Source organism: Falco punctatus, assembly GCF_963210335.1.
Source record: "Falco punctatus genome assembly, chromosome: 6".
NCBI lineage: Eukaryota > Metazoa > Chordata > Aves > Falconiformes > Falconidae > Falco > Falco punctatus.
The window spans coordinates 2,483,672-2,504,621 of NC_137585.1; the positions used below are offsets into that span (position 1 = coordinate 2,483,672).

Here is a 20,950-nt window from a genome sequence, read left to right on the forward strand (position 1 = left end):
TTTGGAAATCCCAGTTGTTCCCACTATTGCATTACAGTGCATACACAGCAAGTCATTTATCTCCAGTGGCACAGTGTGTTTTCCAGCTTTATTAGTTTTTCATGCTATTGGCTTACACAAGTAAGAATACACACTACCTGCATTCTACAATGTATTATTTGAGGAGCCATGGCCACAGAATCAAATACTGTTTCATAAGCAGACAAGCACAACACTGCCAACACAAGGCTGAAGGACTACTTTTAATACCAGTACTTCACAGTCTAAGACCTTCACTAGACATTTTATGTGATCTTAAATGTCTGCTGGGTCAGTTTGTGGCATTTCTGGATTTTAATGTGAAAAGAGGGGAATACCATGCCAAGACCACATCTCTGAACACTTCTACATGTGATGATGCAAGGAAATATTTTCTTAATATTCACCAAACAAAGCAGAGCCCTCCGAGTCCTGTCCAAAAAGGAAGGGTTTTCTACCTTAATGCAGTTCGCAAGGTGTTGAGGTCTGCCATTGCAACCTTCCTCCCAGTGGAGCTTCGCCAGACCCTTGCCTGCCTCATGGAGCTCTGCATCAGATGTGGGGAATGTGCTCTGCTTCACAAATGAGCCAAGTATCACATGGGCAGGCAAGAGTGACTGCTGCCTACCCCTTTCATATAGCTTGTGCCCAAATGGAAAGATAAGAAAACAGCCCTCACCTACTTTGGGAGTACGTAGCAGTAGGGGCTGGAGCCTGACAGAGATGTAACCCCAAGCATGCCTTTGGGTGAACAAGATCACCCAGCCAGCAAGGCTGCTCATGGGGACAAGCAGCCTGGAACTTGTGGCTGGAGTTAGGGCAGCTTACAGATGTACCCGTGCTGCAAATGCTGCAGCACTATTAACTTGACTTCCCTCCCCACTAAACCAAACTGAAGAAGGGGAGCAGGGCAACATCTGGAAGATTTACACCCAGGTTGTACCTCACGCACTGTAAATCCCAGCAGAAGACAAATCTTCATAACTGTGCTATGTTTCCATCTCAGCCTCGATGCCTACATTGATTTCTGCCAATGCAGCCCAGAACCTGGGAGCAGCAAGTACCTGCACAGCATAACACACAGCTGGACAAGGCAAGCCCTTAAATCCAAAGGGAACAGGCAAGTTTGGGAGCCTATTTCCCTTAGGAGCCTCTATTAAGAATCCAATTTGAAATGGCAATTCCTGCCAATGCAGGAGACAGTAACGCACAGTGCCTAACAGGACATAAGCATCCATCCTCACCCTTTGTAACCCTACCATGTCTTGCTCAGGGCAAAGTCATTCAGGGCTCAGTCAGGTCCTGGATATCTCCACAGATGGAGTCTCCACAACCTCTCAGGCAACCTGTTCCAGTCTTTAACTGCCCTCACTGTTAGGGAAAAAAAAAACCAAACTTAAAAGAAGTTCAGATGGAATTTCCAGTGTTTCAGCTTGTGCCCACTGCCTCTTGTCCTATCACTCTTGCCCAGGCACCCACCGAAAAGAACCCAGTCTCCTCTTCACTCACTCCCATCAGGTATTTATACACATTGATAAGATCCCCGGAGCCTTCCGTGCTGCAGGCTGGACAGTCCCAGCCCTCTCAGTCTCTCCTCATAGGAGAGAAGCTCCAGTCTCTTCATCGTCTTTGTGGCTCTGCACTGGACTTACTCCAGTAAGTCCATACATATCTTGTACTGGAGAGACCAGAACTGGACACAGTAGACCGGGTGTGAAAGCACTGCAGCTTTGTAACTGCCCAAGGCAAGTATGAAGGGCATTCCTCCCCCATCTTTTACAAGACAAAGGCACCCCTGAGAGGTTCCTGGCCAAGCCCAACAGTTCAGCTTCTCACGTGGTGACTCATTAGTGCTCCATTCACACACATTTTTACCCTGATACCCACCTGCTACCCTTAATGTCCATTGCTGAATCTAGCCAAAAGATTTAGCATTTTCATTTCCTGTGAAAGGAAGCTAATTAAGACCATGGCTGCAGGTGCAATAACGCAGCTGAAAAATTTTGCAAGCTGGACCCAGTCAAGGCCCTACTCAGCACAGGTCTCCTGCTGCCACTCCACATCCTAGTTTGACATCCTGCTGCTCCTCACCCAGGGTGGCTGGAACATCCTTGAGCAAGAGCTACTGCCTTTACATGCACAGGGTTACAAATTGCCTCTGCTGTCAACACAGATACTTGCTTCTTGCTCCTTAACCTACAGGTGAATGCACTGAGCATATCTTTTTTGAGATCTCAAGGCTCTTCCAGATTAGGTTCTTCACCAGTCTGAACAGCCTAGTTTCCTTTAAGGAAGGGAAGGGATAAACTAAAAAAAAAAAAAAAATTAAAAAAAAAAGAGGCCTGCCTATGAATCTAAGGCTACTAGATAGATGTTTACTTACCTAACAATAAGCAATGCCAAGACTAATTTATTCTGTTAAGGACTGATCATCTATTTTCAGGCAGCCCTGCAGTTGTGGCAACTGCCACTCCAAATGCCTGCCATGTCTGCCAAGGCAACCAAAGTTTAGCTTCCAGAGTTTTAGCTTCCCCCATATAGTTAATATGCAACTACTGAAAGGCCTCTTGATTTTGCAGCAACATGCTATATACCCATAGCAGTCATCATCTCCATTTTACAGATGCTGAGACTCGAGTGTGTAAAAAGAGGCAGAGGGGTGCAAACAACATGATTAGGGCTTAACTGGGAGCAAACAGGGACCGACACATTCAAAGCCTGAGATCTGCTCCCTGTACAGTTTCTACTGCATAACCCTCAAACATCAGGTTAAGAGGGATGGTGTCACAGAGCCTGCAGCTCACAGCTCTGCCACCCTCCAGCTGCAGTACTGAAAGGCCAAGAAGCTGCCTCATTTGCAAGTATTTGGGGTGCATTCCCTGCCTCCCCAAGTCACACCCCCCAACTCTTTCCAGCAGTTGCCCAACAATGCTTCTGCTCCCCAGATGACAGATCTGTGGCCTCTCTTCTGGGCAACACTCAAGCATCCCACTCTCCTCTTTGATGGTCTGCTGCCATTGCACCTGGAGACCCTAGCCTGTTTTTCAAACTCTGGCAGTTCTCAAAGCTTCAGTCTTTGCAAACAGACCTCAAAGTAATTTTGTTCATGCAGTAACATGAATTCTGATCCCAAGGTTATTATAAAAAGTAGTGGAAGTGACCTCCCTAAGATGATAACTGCCATCCAGCCTAATCTTTGATCCCAATGACCAAAGCTTGCGCAAGAAAAGTCTTGGAGGATACTAAGTGCATGGCTCACCTGTGCCTCTTGTACCCTTATGCCAGAGAAAGGCTGCAGCATTTACCTGGGGGTATCAAAGAGCAACAGCTGCTGCAGGGCAGGGCAAACATTCAGGACTAAGATTTCTGCTCTGCATCTAGCCCAGTACCCAGAGAAAAACCCTGCAGCCCACATCCCACTACAAGCAAGAATTAATCACTGCCCCTGTGGCATGTCTCCACCACAAAGGCAAAGGTGCAGGCCACTTACACGTTTGGTGCCCACCATAGTATAAAGCTTAACCATACAGCACCTCTCAAAAGAACACTGCTGTGAATCACAGAATCCCAAAATGGTTGAGGTTGGAAGGAACCGCTGGAGATCATCTAGTCCGACAACCACTGCGCAAGCAGGGTCACCTAAAGTCAGCTGCCCAGCTGGGTTTTAGATATCTCCATGGATGAAGACTCTACAAACTCTCTGGGAGACCTGTTACGATGTTTGACTACCCTCAGTAAAAACAAAACAAGTTTCCCATCTATCCCAGAGAAGAGCAAGGGAAAGGAAACAAGAGAAGAGTTTTGGTGATTAACACTTTGATAGGGAAAAGCATGAGAAGGGAGAGAAGGTCCCTTCCCTCTGCTGTGATCCAGCAGTTAGATCCCTCATTTGATCTCCCTCTCTCCACAAAACTAATCTGACCATACACCATCTACCACATTTACTCAGCTTTGCTGCTGTTTCCATTCTCTTGTAATACTGCTAGTGTTATATTAATAAGAAATAGGATTACCAGGAGGAGGGAGGCAAGATTCTCAAGGCTTAATATTCTTTAAAATCTAAGCACTTAATCTCATTTCTTACCCACATGAAACCTGGTATATGCTATATTACCACCATACATGACTTCTCTCCACCTTTCCTATGTTCAGCACTCTGTATTTACTCCCTGTAACAACTGGTTAGAGGTCCTTTGCCCTGTTCCCATTAAAGCCCATGTTCAGGTGCCTTGATCTCTTCTAGGTCTGATAATATCTGGGGCAGCATCCAGCTGCATCAAGGCAGGACCACCTCTGGCCTAAGTGTAATGGGATCACACCTGTGATCCCATTACATTTCTTTCATACCTCTCACCTTTCTCTCTGTACTCTCCACAGGAAAAGCTGCCTCCCAGGCCACATTCAACTAGGGTGCTTGAGAGAGGAACATCTGAAAGTCAGAAGCAACATTTACAGAGCAGCTCATTAGGAAGTTCCCAGTGTACTTTAAATTTCACCTCAATATATTAACAACTCACTTGCAGTGAATACCTCTGCTTTTCCTACGTTTGCACATAGCCCAGATTGATCAGGACATCACACCACCTAACCCCATCAAAATCTTCATAATGAAAGCCCAAGAACAAAAAGAAGTTGGACAGATGGCAATTGAGATCCCAGTCCATCTATTTGCCCTGCTGCCATCACCACAGTAACACAGAGCCTCTTGTGGGCAGATTCTGCATTTCAAGTGGAGGGGCCAGATCCCAGTCCCAGGACACAGCTCTGCCCTCCCCCTCACAGGTCTCAGGGATACAGCAGCAGCTCCCAGCAGCACCAAGCTTTGGCTGACGGCCTCTGCTTGACGTAATAGCTATTCCACCAAAACAGAGTAATAAAAGAAGTGGGATTTGCCTGTGGACCTGCGCAAGATGTTCCCAACTAATGGTCCCTCCAGATCCCCCCCCACTTGTAAATGAGCTTGAGAATATCAGAGCAACAAAGTTCAGCAGAACCTAGGTGCAATTATGAGGAAGCTTGGGAAAGTGGAGAAATCATTAACATTTAACTGCAAGCAGGGCTTTTCTCATTTGCTGTCAATCATGCTCTGATTTTGTGCACAGTGGAAGGAAGCCTAATACAGGTCTTAGAGAAAGACATTTTGCCTGGCAGAAGCATCACAAGGGACAGGGATAACAATGTAGCACCTATGAACTGATGTCTGTGCTTTTTCAGGCCTTCTTCCAATTAACCTACCTTAAACTTTTAATCTGTTGTGCTTCTACATTCTGTTGTCTTGATATAGACAATATAGACACTGTTGTGCAACGGATTTAATGAATTCACCAATGAGCCAGTGCTAGTAGTCCCATCTTTCCCTTTGAAAGTCAGTGTTTGGCATTTGCCTTAAGGGCATCATCTCTACCAAAATATTTTTAGAAGGAGGAAAAAATAAAGGTGATTTATTTAGTTCAAATATATTTCCCCCTCCACACCTTTCCAAAGACTATTTCATTTTAAGAACAAGCAGTTCTGACACAAGAACCACTCCCTGCTACAGAAACACTGCTCCTATCACATACACCTCCCAACACAGAAATAAGATCCTACTCTGCACACAGAGACAAGAGGAACACCAGCTAAGAAGTAGTTTTTACTTAAAACAATAATAAACCCACGCACTAGAAAAAAAAAGACTATGAGAATCCTCTGCATCGACCCCCACTCAGCATTGGTGAGATGAGGAGGAAGTTTTGCCTGGGCAGTAAGAAGGTCAGCCAGACTGTCTGTCACTCCTGCAAGACCACCACTGCCGAGGGACTTCACTTTGGAGCAGACTGTTTCCAGCACTGCAGAAGACCTGTGGCATCTTCCTCTTCCTTGCACACATGCAGAAGGAGCTGTCTGTGTTGGTACTATCTAATGTGGCGCTGAATTTCACCTGTACCATCCAAGCTGAAATCCTTGTGCCCTGCAGATACCTGCGGTTAGGTTTGAGGTGGGACACTCCAGACCAGATCTTGGGGAACAACCTCGGGTACCTTTGGCAGTCAGGCCCTGCCCTAACATTTCTCAGCAATAACCATACTGTTGCCTTTTGCGCTGCGGGGCTCGGGCAGGGGCAGGAATGCTTCAGAGACTTCTGCTCCTCACACTCCTTCCCAGTGCCCAGCCTCTGCCATGCACATCTCTATTCACCAGCCCAGCTCATGACAGCTTTGTTTCTCAGATGACTGACCTTGAACTTTTTTCTGTATTTCAAGGTGGACAGAGCAGCCAGACAGCTGAATAAAGAGAACTCTCAGCACTATATAAAAACATATTAGACCAGGAAAGGCAAATATTTGTACTTCAGTTCTATCACCATCCTGGTGATAGGGGGAGGGGAAAAGAAAAAGCAAGAAAGAAAAAGAAAAAGTGCATCTGAATTCCATTACCTAAATTGGGACAGGTCCCAGATTCACACAGCTGAACAGGACCAACATGGGTGCAAACAATAAGCAGAATAAACCAGGCTTTTGTTGACATGGAAGAGTCCTTGGATTGACGATTAAGTCTGCATTTCCCACAGAGATTACACATCAGCTTAAGACTGTGGGGATGTGAATTTAAGGGCAGGCAGGAGGTTGCAACAACAGTTTCTGCTGCAAGCAAAGGTTTTCAAGAGCTATGCTGTGGATTCCTTTCCATCACCTCATACTAAGCAAAACCTTCAAATCACACCAGGGCTTTGCCATGTTCTCCACAGCACCCACACGCAAGCCGCTCCTTGCGATACCATTGGGGATTATCGGTCCATGTTGTGTGAGCACTTGGTCGTGGGCCTGACAAGGCACCAAGCCAAGCCAGTGGGCAGGGAACACATCCGGCAAGCAAACACACAGGCTGCTAGTTACAATGGAAGGTCTCAGGCAGGATAAGTCTACAAAAGCCACTGAATTTCTGCTGTTGCACAAGAAAGAGGTGCTTCATTTTTATATAAACCCTAAAATTAAGAGAAGCAGGATTCATCCAGATGGGCTAGAGCAATTGAGACAGTGAAGGAAGCACACACCTGTCAGCACTGAATTCAGCTGCTCTTCCCACTGAGAACACAACAGGGGGAAGCTGAGACCCTGAAGGAAAATAGTTATGAGATAGTGACAGGCATTATCAAACATCTTTCCTGCCTTCTTATGAGATATGAGCACCACTCCTGCCTGACAACAAAACAAGAGGAGCTCAGAGGAGCATTCCCTTTCAGCCCTTCTCTGTCTGACTTTGTGCCCTAATGTCAATAAATCTTAATTGCCAAAAGCAATCTGTCAAATAACCTTGGCCCACAGTTTTCTTCCAGCATTTCTGCCAGGAGTATTAAATACCCAAAGCAGCATACACTAAGTGACAGGCTCTGGGTATGTCAAGCACAGCCTCAGTCACATTAACATAATTGTTCCAGGATTAATATTTTTCATTTAAAAGTTCTACTTTGTGCAAATATGCTGTATGGACTTAACAGTCTGTCATAGACATTCCGATGAGTTCACTTGTTTGCAACAGTATCTGTGCAGCACAAATGGAAGTAAGAACAAATACAAAGTGTGTTAATATTTATCTTTTTGCTTTTTTGAAATTTTGTCCTCTAACCAATGTCACCAGGGAGTCTCCAGGACAGCCAGAAATAAAAACAAGGAGCTGCCCTGTTGTATGAAGTCGGTACCTGTTTCTGACCACACTCAGACTTCAGGAAGATGTTAAAAATAAATCTTTTTTTTTTTTTTTTTTTTTTTTTTTAACAGCCAGTTAATGAACAAACTACTTTTTAATAAATAGCATCTGCCTAACCCACGGCAGCTGGAGCTCTGGGCTAAGGTAACCCTTTGAAACAGAAGGGTTTATAATCTTTCCAAATTTGCCACCACTCCAAGCTCACAGTGATAACTCCAGGGATTACTGTCACAAATGCCTGGTTCTTTCTTGGCTCCCAAGTTCTCCACCTCTGTGACACTTTGGATGTGGACTGAATTACATACCCTACATGTTGTCTTTTTTTTTTTTTTTTCTCCTAACAAAACTATTGTTTGTTTGTTTTAAACCACACTGAACTAGCTCTTTCTATGCCCAAAGAAAAACATCAGCATAAAGAAAGTAAGGAAGGTTGTTTCTGAAATCCTCTGTGTTCTCCCAAGTATACACAGCAGAAAATAACATTTGCTTATGCAAACATACTAAACTATATTCTCAAACCTGGCAGATGGCACATCCTTGCAATACAGCTTTTATAGACTGCGCTTTCATTCTCTAAATATCCCCTGAAATAGCAGATGAGGTCTGTATAGGAAACACATACCTTCCTACCCAGCAACTCCTGCACAAGTTATTCAAGGACATTTCAGCCTCCACTCACATTGCAAATGTTTGGATTATAAATTGCTGCACTGCTCTTGGAAAGAGTTCAAACTGAGGTGAGACTCTTATTCAGAATGTTTTTTCTTTTTTAATCTAAACGTCGGGGGGGGGGGGGGGGGGCAGGCGGAGGGAACAACAAAACCTGATCAGTTTTGGTTTTGAACACGACAGCCCAACAAGAAGAGAATGATTGTAAGATTTATAATGACATCAAAATTCAAGAGACGCTTTTGTTCAGTGACAAGTTAACAGGCTTGACAACATTAGCTTACACATTAGAAATATAAATAAAATTCTTGACAGCACTGAAGTCACTGCGCGAAGGTCTAAAGACCACCCTGCAAGAAACCAGAGCAGGTGTCTCAGAATCTTTTGCTAAAGCCTGCAAACTGTTAGCCTCCTTCAAGATGTACTCCCTGTTGTCCCTCTAGGTAGGGAAACCCACAAAGAACAAACTCCTAGAAAGCCAAACAACAATTTAAGTTTGAAGGGATCTCAGGCAGGCACATGATCCCATCCCCAGCTCAAAGCAAAGCCAAGCCACCTCACACACCATTCTTTCACTTAGGATATCCCATTTTTGCCAGAGCCAAAGTTTTCAAGACTATATTTTCTGCTGCAGGAAACAACGGTCACGCTTGTGTCTTCAGCAGACCCACACACCATTTCTCTCACAGTTTACTTTTGCTTTGTCCTGTAAGAGCTTTTCATGTGACTCTGGGCAGAGTGAGGAGTGGCCATGAGACCCCGCTGAGAAGCAGCAAGAGCATTCCAAGGGCTGCGTGCTCTGTGCTGCAACCTCCTAGGGTTGGTTGTTTTCATTAAAAAAGATAAATTATATATACAAAAGTTATTCCAAAGGGATTCTGTTGAACCTTGCTTGGCTTCAGACATCATCTACTATAACTTGCTTTGATTTGTCTGGATTTGACATTGTGCCTACATTTCTGCCTCATAAGAAATTTAATATTATGCTCCAGAAATGGTGTGCTGAGGCCCTTCCAGTGTCCTGTGGTGAACAGGCTAGAGCCAGCAACCAAAATGCAACACTGTTCAGGCCCCAGCGATCCTGCAATAACAGGAGCTCTATTGACTTTAGGAAATCCTCTCATTGAAACATTTGTAGTCTTCCCAATTTTTGTTTTTTACCTCCATTTTTCTGGCTAAAATGGTGGGCTTCCACTCAGCATTAAGGAAAGACATAACCTAACCTGTTCCCCCCATTATAGCTTGGGTTCAGCCATCTCCAAACAGGAGACTAAAGTTTTATTGCACACACAGTGTTGCTGTGGGCTGAAGCCAAGACTAACATTATGGAAAAAATGCTCAGGAGAGCAAGAGAATACTTTGGAGGTAGCGTAGTTTCATCCTGAAGAGTCCTACACGTGTGAAGCCCAAAACCAGCTCAGAAGCAAGAGGTTGAAAAAATTGCTCTTAGAGTTGTTGTAACAGACATGGGTGCTGCTGGAGTGGGACCTACATTTGCATGTGAAAGAGTAGAGAACAGTAAACACAGATTTGATCACTTCCACTTAATAAATGAGGTTGCCTTGCAGAGCAGATCAAGGAGTTTTCCCGCAGCTATAACAGATGGCTTTGGTCTGAGGCAAGTGACTCATCACACAATCGCAGAGGAAGGTATGGGTGAATTCCAGTTCTGGCTCCTTGCCTGGAACCAAGCAAGTGCAAATGCCATCCACACCTAGGCTATAAGACACCCATTCACTAGGAGACAGAGGAACCCAAATGTATCAAGCTCTTTGGGCTGGAAAGGTCTTTACTAGAGAGTCACAAAGTTTAAAGCACCTGACTGAAAGACTTCTTTTTGCTAAAGTTTATTCCCCTTCCCTTAGGTCAGTCAACTTTTTCCCATCTGCAATCATGAAAGAAGGAAGGGTAATGACGTTAGCAACCTTCCGTGATGGCACACAGCCTCTCTCGCTCATACACCAAGGATAATTTTTTTATTCATTACCCCTCAGATAGACTCCACATAGGGAACAGTCACTCCAGAGCTACGCACCCTCACCTGGCACAGCTGCTCAGCAGAGAACCCACAACTTAATCTGCTGCAAATTACATCTTACAGTAAAGCTGGGCCATATGGGAGCTGAGACTGGGGCTCTGTTCCTAGTCCTGGCAAGGGAGGAGGAGGAAAATATCACTCTCACTCTTTCTCCCAAAATAGGTGCAGCCCACTGCTAAGCTTTTGAGCTCATCGTATAGGTGCAGCCCACTGCTCAACATCGCAACCAAGATGCACTGCACAAATGTCCAAGAGCTGTGTCTGGATTGCAGCAGCCTACAAATGGAAAATTGGAAACTTGTTCTCCTAGGAGATACCTGGACTATATTTAGAAAACCAAGTATCTCCCAAATCATGTATTCAGCTGACTCAAGCTCCAATCAGGAGGAAGATTTTTTGTTGTCTATGACAGTATTCTTCCTCATGATACCCTCCTGCACCACTTAGGACCTGGTACAGGAAATATCCACATGCACAATATTAGTGGCATTTGTGTTTTCAACAAATTAACCATTACCAACTGCCAGAGCTTACAGTGGTATAACAAGCCATTCACTTTGAATTCTTTCAGTACTCCCACCTGCACCTTTTTCTTTTTGGAAGCCTTTGTATTATTGCAATCATGGAAAAAAGCAATTTCTCTCACTTGCCACATAAAGCCTTCTCCAGTCAATGATAAATCCAGCAGAAACATTTTACAACTCTTGTTCAGTCTTCTGTGCAGGAACACACTGTGCAGGCAGCTGCAGCAAATCAGCTCTCCTTCCTCCCTCCCAAGTCAGGACATGTTGAATACGTGGAATTGGAGATGCTAATGAGTGTGCTCATTTTTCCCCCATGCTGGATGTCTCCAGTTTAAACTATCCTAAAATAAGGTAATCCTGTTTGCCCAACTAATTTTTCATCAGACTTTTAATAGTACACTTCTGCCTTTACTGTTAGAGCATGGGTGCATAGTGACAGGTGCAACAGCTGGGTTTATTATTGTAATTTTTGCACTCACAGTTAAACATTAAACAAACAGCTGTGCAGAGAGGAAAAATTCAAAGTGCAGCTAGGAGGAAAAGAGAACTAGAAAAGCAGTAAGACTACCCCACAAGTGAAGACTTTCCACCATGAGGAAGGAGTTTGTCATACCCCTCTGTCCACAGGCCAACTCTACAAGACCCTTGCAGCAGAGATGGCTGTGTTTCTCCTCAGCACAGCTTTGCTTTTACAGCTCCGCCTCAGGAGTTAAGGCCTACATCCTAATTGCCACCTATAAAAAACCCTGACAGCTCTCCTGCCTCGAGAGACAAGGTGAAATGGTTCTGCACATGGAGGGGCGTTTCTTCATACATGCACAGAAGAGACCTGGCAATGTATATAAGCATAAAGTTTCAGCTAGGTGACTTGATCAGTATGTAAGTATCCCTATTTTCATTTTACATACCCAGGAGTTGCACAGAAGGGAAGCCACTTGCCTAGCTCATCAAAGCAAAGCAGCTCTGCTCCAGAGCCCCGAGTTCTACTTTCTTCACCTTGTATACATCTGCTCGTGAATAATCTCATAGGTCTCGCTTTTCCCCTTCCCTCACGCACACAAACCTGTATCCCAAAGAGTAAGGAAGATTATGTGGATGAAGAACATCCTCTGAGATGAGGCAAGCACAACACATTTCAGAAAGTGGTAAGTCTCCAAAGCACCAAACAGGAGTAATGGCCTTGCTCCCTCCTCTCTCATTCGTCATTCAAGCACTGCTCTATGCAGCTGCATTTTGAGATATGCCCAGGCAGCCATAGCACATGAGCAACCAGAATGTTTACAGAGGACTGACGGGTCACAAGCCAGCCCTCATGCCTTGTCCTTGACTTCAAGTTGTCCCTTGCTTTGTAGGCCTGTCCTCATGAGAGAGGGAAACAGAGAGGGGCAAACAGCAGAATTCAAAACATCAGGAAAACAAATCCCTGTTCAGAGCCAGACCACTCCAGACCTGGCTTTGCTTCAGAGTGAAAGCAATTCAACTCACCCACTGCAGCCCTTCCACATGGAAAATGCTCTTTTTATTCAATTAAGTTTCCTGTAACTAAGGTTAATAGCCCATGTGGCATCTGCCTCAAGGTATCAGAGGCTTCTGGCTGACCTGTCATCAGCATTGAGACGGGAGGAGACTGAAAAGACAAGGAAGAGCAGAGACCTCGCAAGTGGCAGGCAACTGGCAAACACTGGCTGACACTCCACTCGCTAAGAGTTCAAGGCTAAAGACTGCAGTGAAAGACAAGGACTAGTATACTGAGTTTTTGCAGGACTTGCGTTCCTTCAGAATATCCAACAACTACCCAGAGGACAACATACCCCTAAGTATCTTCACAACTCTTGCACCAGTGAAACCTGCCCACAAGAGCACAGTAGCAGATTAAAGTCAAGATTTCCACCACTAAGTTTCTAAACCTTGAGCAATCCTCATCAACAGGGAGATGCAGGACCACCAGAATAGATCAACCTCTACCTCTGACCAGCCTAATGAGAGGAGACCCAGCCATGTTTGCCTCTCATCAGTGCAGGGCTGCAGCTGGGGAGGGGGCTGCACACACCTGCAGCCAATTATCCCAGTTAGGCCAGCCAGCTTCTGCAGGCTTCTGCTGCTTCAGCTCAGGAATAGCATCTGTAGGGCTTCTCAGTGAGGAATCACAGAATGGTTTGCGGTGGAAGGGACATTTAAAGATCACCTAGTCCAAACACCCTGCCATGAGCAGGGGAACATCTTCACTAGATCAGGTTGCTCAAAGCCTTGTCTGACCTGACCTTGAACACTCCCAGGAATGGGGCATCGACAGCTTCTCTGGGAAGTTCGCGTCTCATCATCCTCATCGTAAAAGAACTTCTTCCTTATGTCCAACCCAAATCTACCCTCTTTCAGTTTAAAACTGTTGCTCCTTGTCCTGTCACTATAGACAGCTGTAAAAAGCCTCTCTTCATCTTTCCTATAAGTCCCCTTTATATATTGAAAGGCCACAGTAAGGTCTCCCTGGATCCTTCTCTTCTCTAGGACTTTCTTTGTCCTCAGAGCCTCCTAGGACAGTCCATCTTTATTTAAGTGGTTTTTCTCTTCCAAATTTTTTTTCATAGCAGAAGGCCCTCTTTAAGCACATTCATGGCAGTGCTTGGAGAAATCTGCATTAAAAAAATTTTGGCCTCAGACCTGAGGTTTCCCTTCTTAGATATGCTCTTGACTAGCTCAGTATCTGCAGAGATTTCACATTCCAGCATACAGGAACATGGAGATTAAACCTCTCAAGTTTCCACTCGAACACAGCAGCTGTCTGGACTGGATGCCTCTTCACAGCCATGGGAATGACCTAGCATCTGAAAGTAGCCATGAAGCAGAAGATGCATTTAGATACCTGCAAATACCACCAAGCAGCCGTGTACTCCCTCCCTGCCTCCTCCCACTCTGCTATCACCCTAGTTCTTCAGGAGGGAAAACTTGTTTGTAGGTGTCTGGCAAAACACGTGGCTTCAAAGAGCACCTTATTGAAGGAACTAGATTCATTTTAACTGAAGCCAGAACTCATGCTGTCTGCTCACAAGCCCCAGACAACAGGCCCTCATTGTAATACCCAATCCCTGTAACACCTGAGGAAGCCTAATTTATACCTCCATCTACAAGGAGGCTTATGCCCAAAGCGTGCTTTTGGCCTTCTGAGTTCAGTTGGTGACAACAGTTAAGTAAAGCTGGGCGCAGTTGCATCATAGCCTGGACACACAACTCCCCAGCCCCATAAATACCAGGTGCGTTTTATTACATAGTAACAGACATAATAGAAAGATAACTCTTTAAAGGTCTGGATCTTTTCGAATTTCAGACTAAAGCAAAGCAAGAGATTGAGTAACAGCACTTCCTCCTGCTCCCCAACCCCCCTTTATCATGCTCTCTACCAACTCTGTTCATATTGAAGCATTAGAAATATAGTGTGGAAAGCAATGTTTTCCATTTTTTCCTTGTCCTGTGCAACCGAGGACAGAAAGGAAGGTTCAACTGCCCAGTTCACCATCTTTTGGTACATTAGATCTTACCCAGCAATTAACGACCAATCCAAACAACGGGGGCAGAGTTTCCTAGGTACCACTTAGCTACTTGAAGTAAACACATCAAAAAGGGGGGAGGGGGAGACCCACAACAGCTGTGGCATACATAAATGATGGGTTTCCTTCCTCCATCAAACAGCCCCGCAGTCTCCTTGCATCACACCTCACCTGCACAACAGCCCTGTCTCACCTCCTGGGCTCCCAGGAGAGAGCACCCTGATCCTACAGAAGCGCTCAAGTGTGAAAAACGGTATTTTAGAAGGGTTATTAAGCGCGTGCACACACACCTTTTTTTTTTCTCCTTTTTTTTTTTTTTTTTTTTTTTTTTTGAGGTACTACTGTTATCTTCGTAATTCCCTTCTAGACTTTAAATCCATTTTGCTGCTAGGAGCGCTGGATACCAGTTCCCCCGTCCGGGTGGTGCACCAGCCCGCTTGCCCACCCCGTGGGACGCCGCCACCCTCTCGCCCCGCAGCCCCGGGGCGCTGCCCTGGCCGTGCCGCTGAAGCTCCCGGGGGGGAGGGCGAGGGCACTTTGCACCGCGGCTGCCGGGAGAATGCGGGCAGGACCGCGGACGCGGAGGGAGAGCCCAGCCCGCTCCCGCACAGCCGCAGCGGCGCCGGTTCCCCCCCACCCCCGGCCGCACCGGCGGAGGGAGGGCGAGGGGAGCACGGTGCATTTCCCCGCCGCGGGGGAGCCGGCGCTCCGGGGGATGCTCATACCTGCCCGGGCTCGCTGCTGTAGGCGAAGGCGTAGACCCGCTCCGTGCTGATGTTCACGGTGCCCCGGTAGACGCGGCCGAAGGTGCCGGGCGCGGGGCTGCCCCCCGCCGCCGCTGCCGCCCAGAGCAGGGCGCAGAGCAGAGCCCCGAGCACCGGGGCCGCCGCCCCGGCCATGGGCTCGTCGCTGCCGGCCCCGCGGGACAGCCCCCGGCCGGCTGGCCAGTGCGACAGCCGGGCTGCCTCTCCCCAGTAGGGCGGGCGCCGAGCCACTTTATTTGCAATTTAAATAACCGGCTCGGCGATACGCACGGGAGGCGGGGAGGCAGCCCCGGACACCGCCACCCCTCGCCCGGGGGGCACCGAGCAACTTTCCCCCGGCAAGGACCCTCCGCCGGCCGGCCGGCGGGGAGGGAAGGGGAAAGGGGGGCTGGCCGGCCGGCCCCGGGGAGGAGGGTCTCCTCCCTGTGCCCGGCCCCAAATTCTGAGCCGGCCTTGGCAGGCGGTTGTCAGGGAGCTTTTCCCCTTGGCTGTGAGCTTCGGGGTACGCCGGCATCGTCAGGCACGGGGGCTCGGGGCCACGGCAGCAGCAGCCGCAGGGCTTCAACACCCCCAGCCCACCCAGTCAGGGGTGTCCTCGCCGGGTGCTCCCCTGGCTTGCTGGAGCGGTGGCTTGTACCTGCAATGCATCTTGCCATCCCCAACCGTTATATTTGACTGCTCATAACTTTGGGATAAACGCCCTCATCTTTTAGTTCAGTCTGGAAGCGTGAAAGGCTGCAGCAAAATGTCATTTTGTTAATTCAAGCATGGCTTGGTGCATCTTACATTCTTTGAGTCATTCGTGAAACTGCTACAAATACTGTGATACTCCAAACCTTTTCAGGAAGATGGGAGTGGTAATGTTGGGCTGTGAAAGGGCCAGGAGTCTCTCTCACGGCTTAACTCTTCTTTCTTCTGTTGAAAACACACCTGGCGAATGTGTCAGATTCCATGGTGGAGGGATGCACTTTTAAGTTTGAGAAGACAGAGTGTTACTAGAGAGCAACTGGGAAGGTTTTTCAGACTGAGGATGATCTTGCAGGAGCCACGGTTTTATAAAGCCAGCCTGCAGTCCCCAACTGAGGTGGCTCTGGCCACAGAAGTTTTCCAAGTTGTGGATTTTATTTTCAAGACTGAGAGATTTCCTGAGGGTCACTTGTCATCTTTGGAGGAAAAGTTGCAAAGCTCAGCAAAATGAGCCAGCATGTCTTACGCTGTCATTTTGATCTTCAGGCCTCTGTGTGATCCCTGGGAAGAGAAAAAAATAAAACTGTCTGTGATTTCTGCGTTCATTTTGAGGCAGGCTGCCGTTCAACTTGCCTTTTGTCAGAGTCCCAAGAAGTGGCATTAAGGGCAAAAAACCCCCATTTGAGATCTGCTGGAATATGGACATTCCCACACAGTTTGCCTTTCAGCCTGGAGTATCATGCTGACCATGGAGACCTGTGCAATGTCACCCCTGATCTCTTGTGACTCAGTCTTGCCTCTTACCAGGACATGGTGTGACCTGTCCTGGGGAATTTCAAGCAGTGGTGGCACTGGGAGACTTGTGGCTTCCCTTCCCCACCCTGTAGAGCCCAGGGCTCCCTAACCCAACAGCTCCTTTCTCACCCACTACCCTCTGCAGATGCCCAGGTCCCTCTGGCAGGGCTGCCAGCCCCCTACATGTGCGTGCTGGAGGGAGGAGACTGGGGAGCACTTCTCCCAGGGAAGAGAGGCTTCAGGCAACAGGAGGAGATATGGTAAAGCAAAAGCAAGTCGGGGTCGTGCCAGGTTGCTCGGATAGATGTGACAGATGGCACAAGGCCAGTATTCTGCAAACCGAAGTAGCTCTGGCAGCTGCAAATAAATTTTGTGTCATTTGGTGCTGTGTGTGTTTCAAGTTGGGAGATCAGTGTGTCCCTCTTCGGTCCTGTTGTCTTCAGGACAAAAAAGTGACTTTTCATATAGTCCACGCTTTCCAATGCAGAATTACATCTTAATTACTTGCCCTGAGTGGATGTATATTTCGATATCTTACCAAAGACTACACATTTTTAACTCATTTTGAGAATTCAGTTTTTCTTTTCGAAGTGCAACACTTCCTTCTTGTCTTTATTGAATTTCATCTCACTGTTTTGAGGCTGGCTCTTTCTGCAATTTAGCAATGTTAAACCTTTGTTCAAATCTTTGTCTTCAAAGTATGGTTCTGCTCAAACTGGTGTTATTTGCAGAAGTTCGAAGTCAAAGGTCAATTCCACCCTTCAAGTCACTAATTGAAGTAATCAATCCTAGCAGACAGAGCAGATCTCTTAATTTGGTATACCTTCCTATTGACAGGAAAATACCCACTGCCACAGTCTGGAAATTGTTTTTCAGTCACATACCCCTCTCACGTGAATATCATCTTATGAGAGTGGTGTTCAAGGAAGTGCCAAAAGCCCTACTGAAATAAAAATATATTTCATCTGTTCCTTTCAGCACCTGCTAAGTCAGTTATCTTGGCAGAGAAATAAATTAGGTTACTTTGACATGATTTGTTCTGGACAAATGCACACTGCCTGTTTCTCATCACTTTATTGTTATTTAGTTGCTTGCACGCTGATTGCCGAACGGCTTGTTTCATTATCTTTCCAGGTAACAAATGGAAGTTGGCTGGTTTGTAACTCTTCATTCAGCCCCTATGATAAAGATGGGTAGCCTGTTTTCCCTTTTCACTCCCTCCTGGGTCCTGTTCTTGAATGGCAGCATGTATTTTGGAAGAACTAGACCCTGTAAGAGACAAAATGCTGATCCAGACAGACCATGGGTCTGGGTCAGTGGAGGCGGTCTGGTGTTCTTGTATTTGCCACAGTCTGGGGACAGCAAGGGACAGCTGCTCCCTAAGGGGCAGGGAGCTGAGCGCCGTAACACAGCCTGCAGAGCAGAGAGCTCCCTGGCCAAGGCCCCATCCCACAGGATCCAAACAAGGCAACCAGGGCAGGCATGGAGATGGCAGCTGGAGCCAACAGAGAATCCAGATCACTGGACAACTCCATGGTGATGGGATAGGTCTGAGGTCAAGCTCTGAACATAAGTTAGCAAGTCAGGTTTGGTGACAGCAATTAGGGACGGGCACAGCCCTGATATCAGCAGGCAACTCCATAGCAGTGAGGCAGGTCTGAGGTCAGGCTGGGAAGTTGGTCAGCAGGTCTGGGTCAATGGGACACAGGCATGGCCAAGCACCAGAACCTTGCCTGAAATGCAGCTCCCATGGGAAGGGGGAGGTCAGCCCTCATGGAGGTCTCCCCGCAGCCCTGCCTCCAAGGTCACTAGAGGGAAGGGGGGCAGCCCTCAGCTGCGCTGTCTCTGGGTTGGCAGCAAGCCCAGGGTACCGGACCTCCAGGAAGGGGGATGATGCTCTCAGGGCCTTTGCCTCTGGCTGTGTGTAGGGCAAATATTTCCTAACATGGCCCATTTTCCCAGTATAAGCAAAGCCCAGGGTTGTGAGTGTCTCAGGGGAAGGAGGAACTGTGCTGAACCAGAGGCTCACAAAAGCGTGGGGTTTTTTTGTGGTTGTTTTTTTTTGCTTGTTTGTTTTTTGCTATAGCACAAAAGTAGAAAATCTCATTGCTATTGGGAAAAAACACAGTAAAGAAATGTCAGTCCTCCTGGTAACCAGGGCTGCATAAAACATCCAGGATAGTGAAAGATCTTAATTACAAAGGAATTCCCCAAATCATACTAGCTTGTAAAGGGAAAAAGAAAGAATATGAATGTATAATAAACCAAATTGTTTGGAAACCTGATGGATTAAAATCACTGCTGTTTGAATATGTAGTCTCCATCTTATGTAAGCTCTGCTGTGAGTTAATAGATGCTGTAGATGCTAGCTGGCTTCTGCAGAGATAACGCAACATTTTCAGACTGCTGTAAATGCAGTGTGAAGAACAACAAGAACAGAAAGGTAGACAGGCTTTTAAGACATCTGATTGGACTGGCTCCCCATTTAGGTGGCTGAAATGTTTGAGAATAGGCTGACTGAATGAGATGTCTTTGGTTTGTATTATATTTGTTTGTATTAGGTATTTAACATTTGTATTAGCTTCTAATTAATAATAGCGGAGAGGTTTATGAGGTTTCAAAGTGGATGACGGATGGACCTAGTTGTGCCTTTATCGCTTTCTTCTTTGGTAGACCTTGTTCTTCAAGATAATTTGAAGCCATGTTAGGAGAGATTTCCAGATGCGCCCTTGATCTATACTTTTGGGTTCTAAATTTTCAAATAAACAGAGAGTAACTCCAGTGCATTGCCTTGCACATGTGCCTAGGATCAAGGATTTGTTTTGAACTCTGATGTTCAGTTTCAGGTTGCATACGGTATCTATGTTTAGTGCTTAGATGGAAATTGAAGTTCAGGTGCAATCTCCAGTATAAAAAAACCCAGACTTAAGCCACATTTACAGCTTTTCAGCAGAGGCAACAGCTGATAGTATTTCTCTGTCACTATTTTTTGTCCCCTCATAATTTCAGTTTTCTGTTTCTTTTTTGTATCACATGCAACACAATTCCTTCCCTCAGCACATTAACCATTAACGAGCACCTTCACATGAATCTTTTGACAGTGATGTTGATAAAGCCAGAATTAGATTAATGAGGACCTTAAGCACCAGGAAATCTTTGGGAAAGGGAAATTTTCTCCTCAAGTAAGGAGGGAGTTTTAAATGAAGGGCTGATAAACCCTATGTCTTCACTTTCCAGCTCCCACAGACAAAATACTAAGCTCACACCATAATATAAATTGTTAACTCTAAGCCTTCAGAGTAATTTCATCTTGTCTTCACGTATGTGACAGCGAAGTAGAGAATCTGTGGCATATTCATGGGGCAAGTCTATAAGAAATAAAAGTGTGTAAGTGTCTAAGAAATATCATGTATAAGCTAAATGACTCGTTTAAGCTGCTCTGTGGAAGCCAGAAATTCCTTATGGGTAGGGAGGTACACCCTTCCTCAGTGGCACAGCTAATGAGATCTGTTTGTTAAAACACAGCCAAGGGCCACACTTTAATTTGATGTCACCTTAATTTAATAGGTTGTGTGACATTCTGCTCTTAATCACCCATAACAGGATCTGAAATACATTTTTGCATGGGGAAATTTCCAAGGCTTCCTCAGAGGGACACCAAGAGATGGCTGAGGAGGGTATTTGCTGTGAGGAGGGATATTAATGAGTGAGTGCAAAAATTAAGGCGAGAGGTGGAAGACATGGATGAGGGACAGTGCTGGAAGTAGCTCAGGTGGATTTTCCCTGGGGAGTGTAACGAGCCCCGTCAGAGCTGTCAAGGCAGTGCCCTGTTCGGGGGTGAGGGCTCCTCAGCACCCCTGGGGTGAGGACGGTGGGCAGGGGCTGAGGGGTCCTTGGCACCCCTGAGGTGCGGCCGGCGGGCGCGGGGTGCTTCCTCACAGAAAACCCAAGGCGAGGGAGCCGCAGGCTCGGGCGATACCTACCCGAGCGGAGGGGCGGCGGCGGGAAGACGGCGTGAGGATGGCGGGGTGTGTGTGTGTCTCTGAGTTAATGGTGGCGGCGCTTCGGGCGGCAGGACCAGGATTCCCGCTCGGACGCCCCGCTCGGGCGCTAGTTTGAGGTGGCCTGAGGGGCGGAAGGCGCCAGCGGCGCTCCTCGCGGCTCCCCTCAGGGCGGGGAGAAAGGACTTCCCCCCCCAACAACAACAACAAAAACAACAAAACAAAA

The 20,950-nt window shown here is 46.8% G+C and overlaps 1 protein-coding gene across 4 annotated transcripts in view; it reads right to left on the reverse strand.

The window, feature by feature from the left end:
* Positions 1-20,927, reverse strand: part of SIDT1 (SID1 transmembrane family member 1) — a 53,324-nt gene extending 32,397 nt beyond the window's left edge. For 2 of the 4 annotated variants that reach the window (XR_013928739.1, XM_080391166.1), the window contains exon 1: positions 15,203-20,927. Coding sequence is in view for 2 of the 4 variants with exons in the window: in XM_080391166.1 (XP_080247292.1) it covers positions 15,203-15,376 (174 nt within the window). In the remaining 2 variants the exon portion in view is untranslated. Of the gene's footprint in view, positions 1-1,277 lie in introns of all 4 variants that reach the window. The other 2 variants (XM_080391167.1, XM_080391168.1) reach the window with 2 other exon arrangements.
* Between the last annotated feature and the right edge of the window lie 23 nt (positions 20,928-20,950).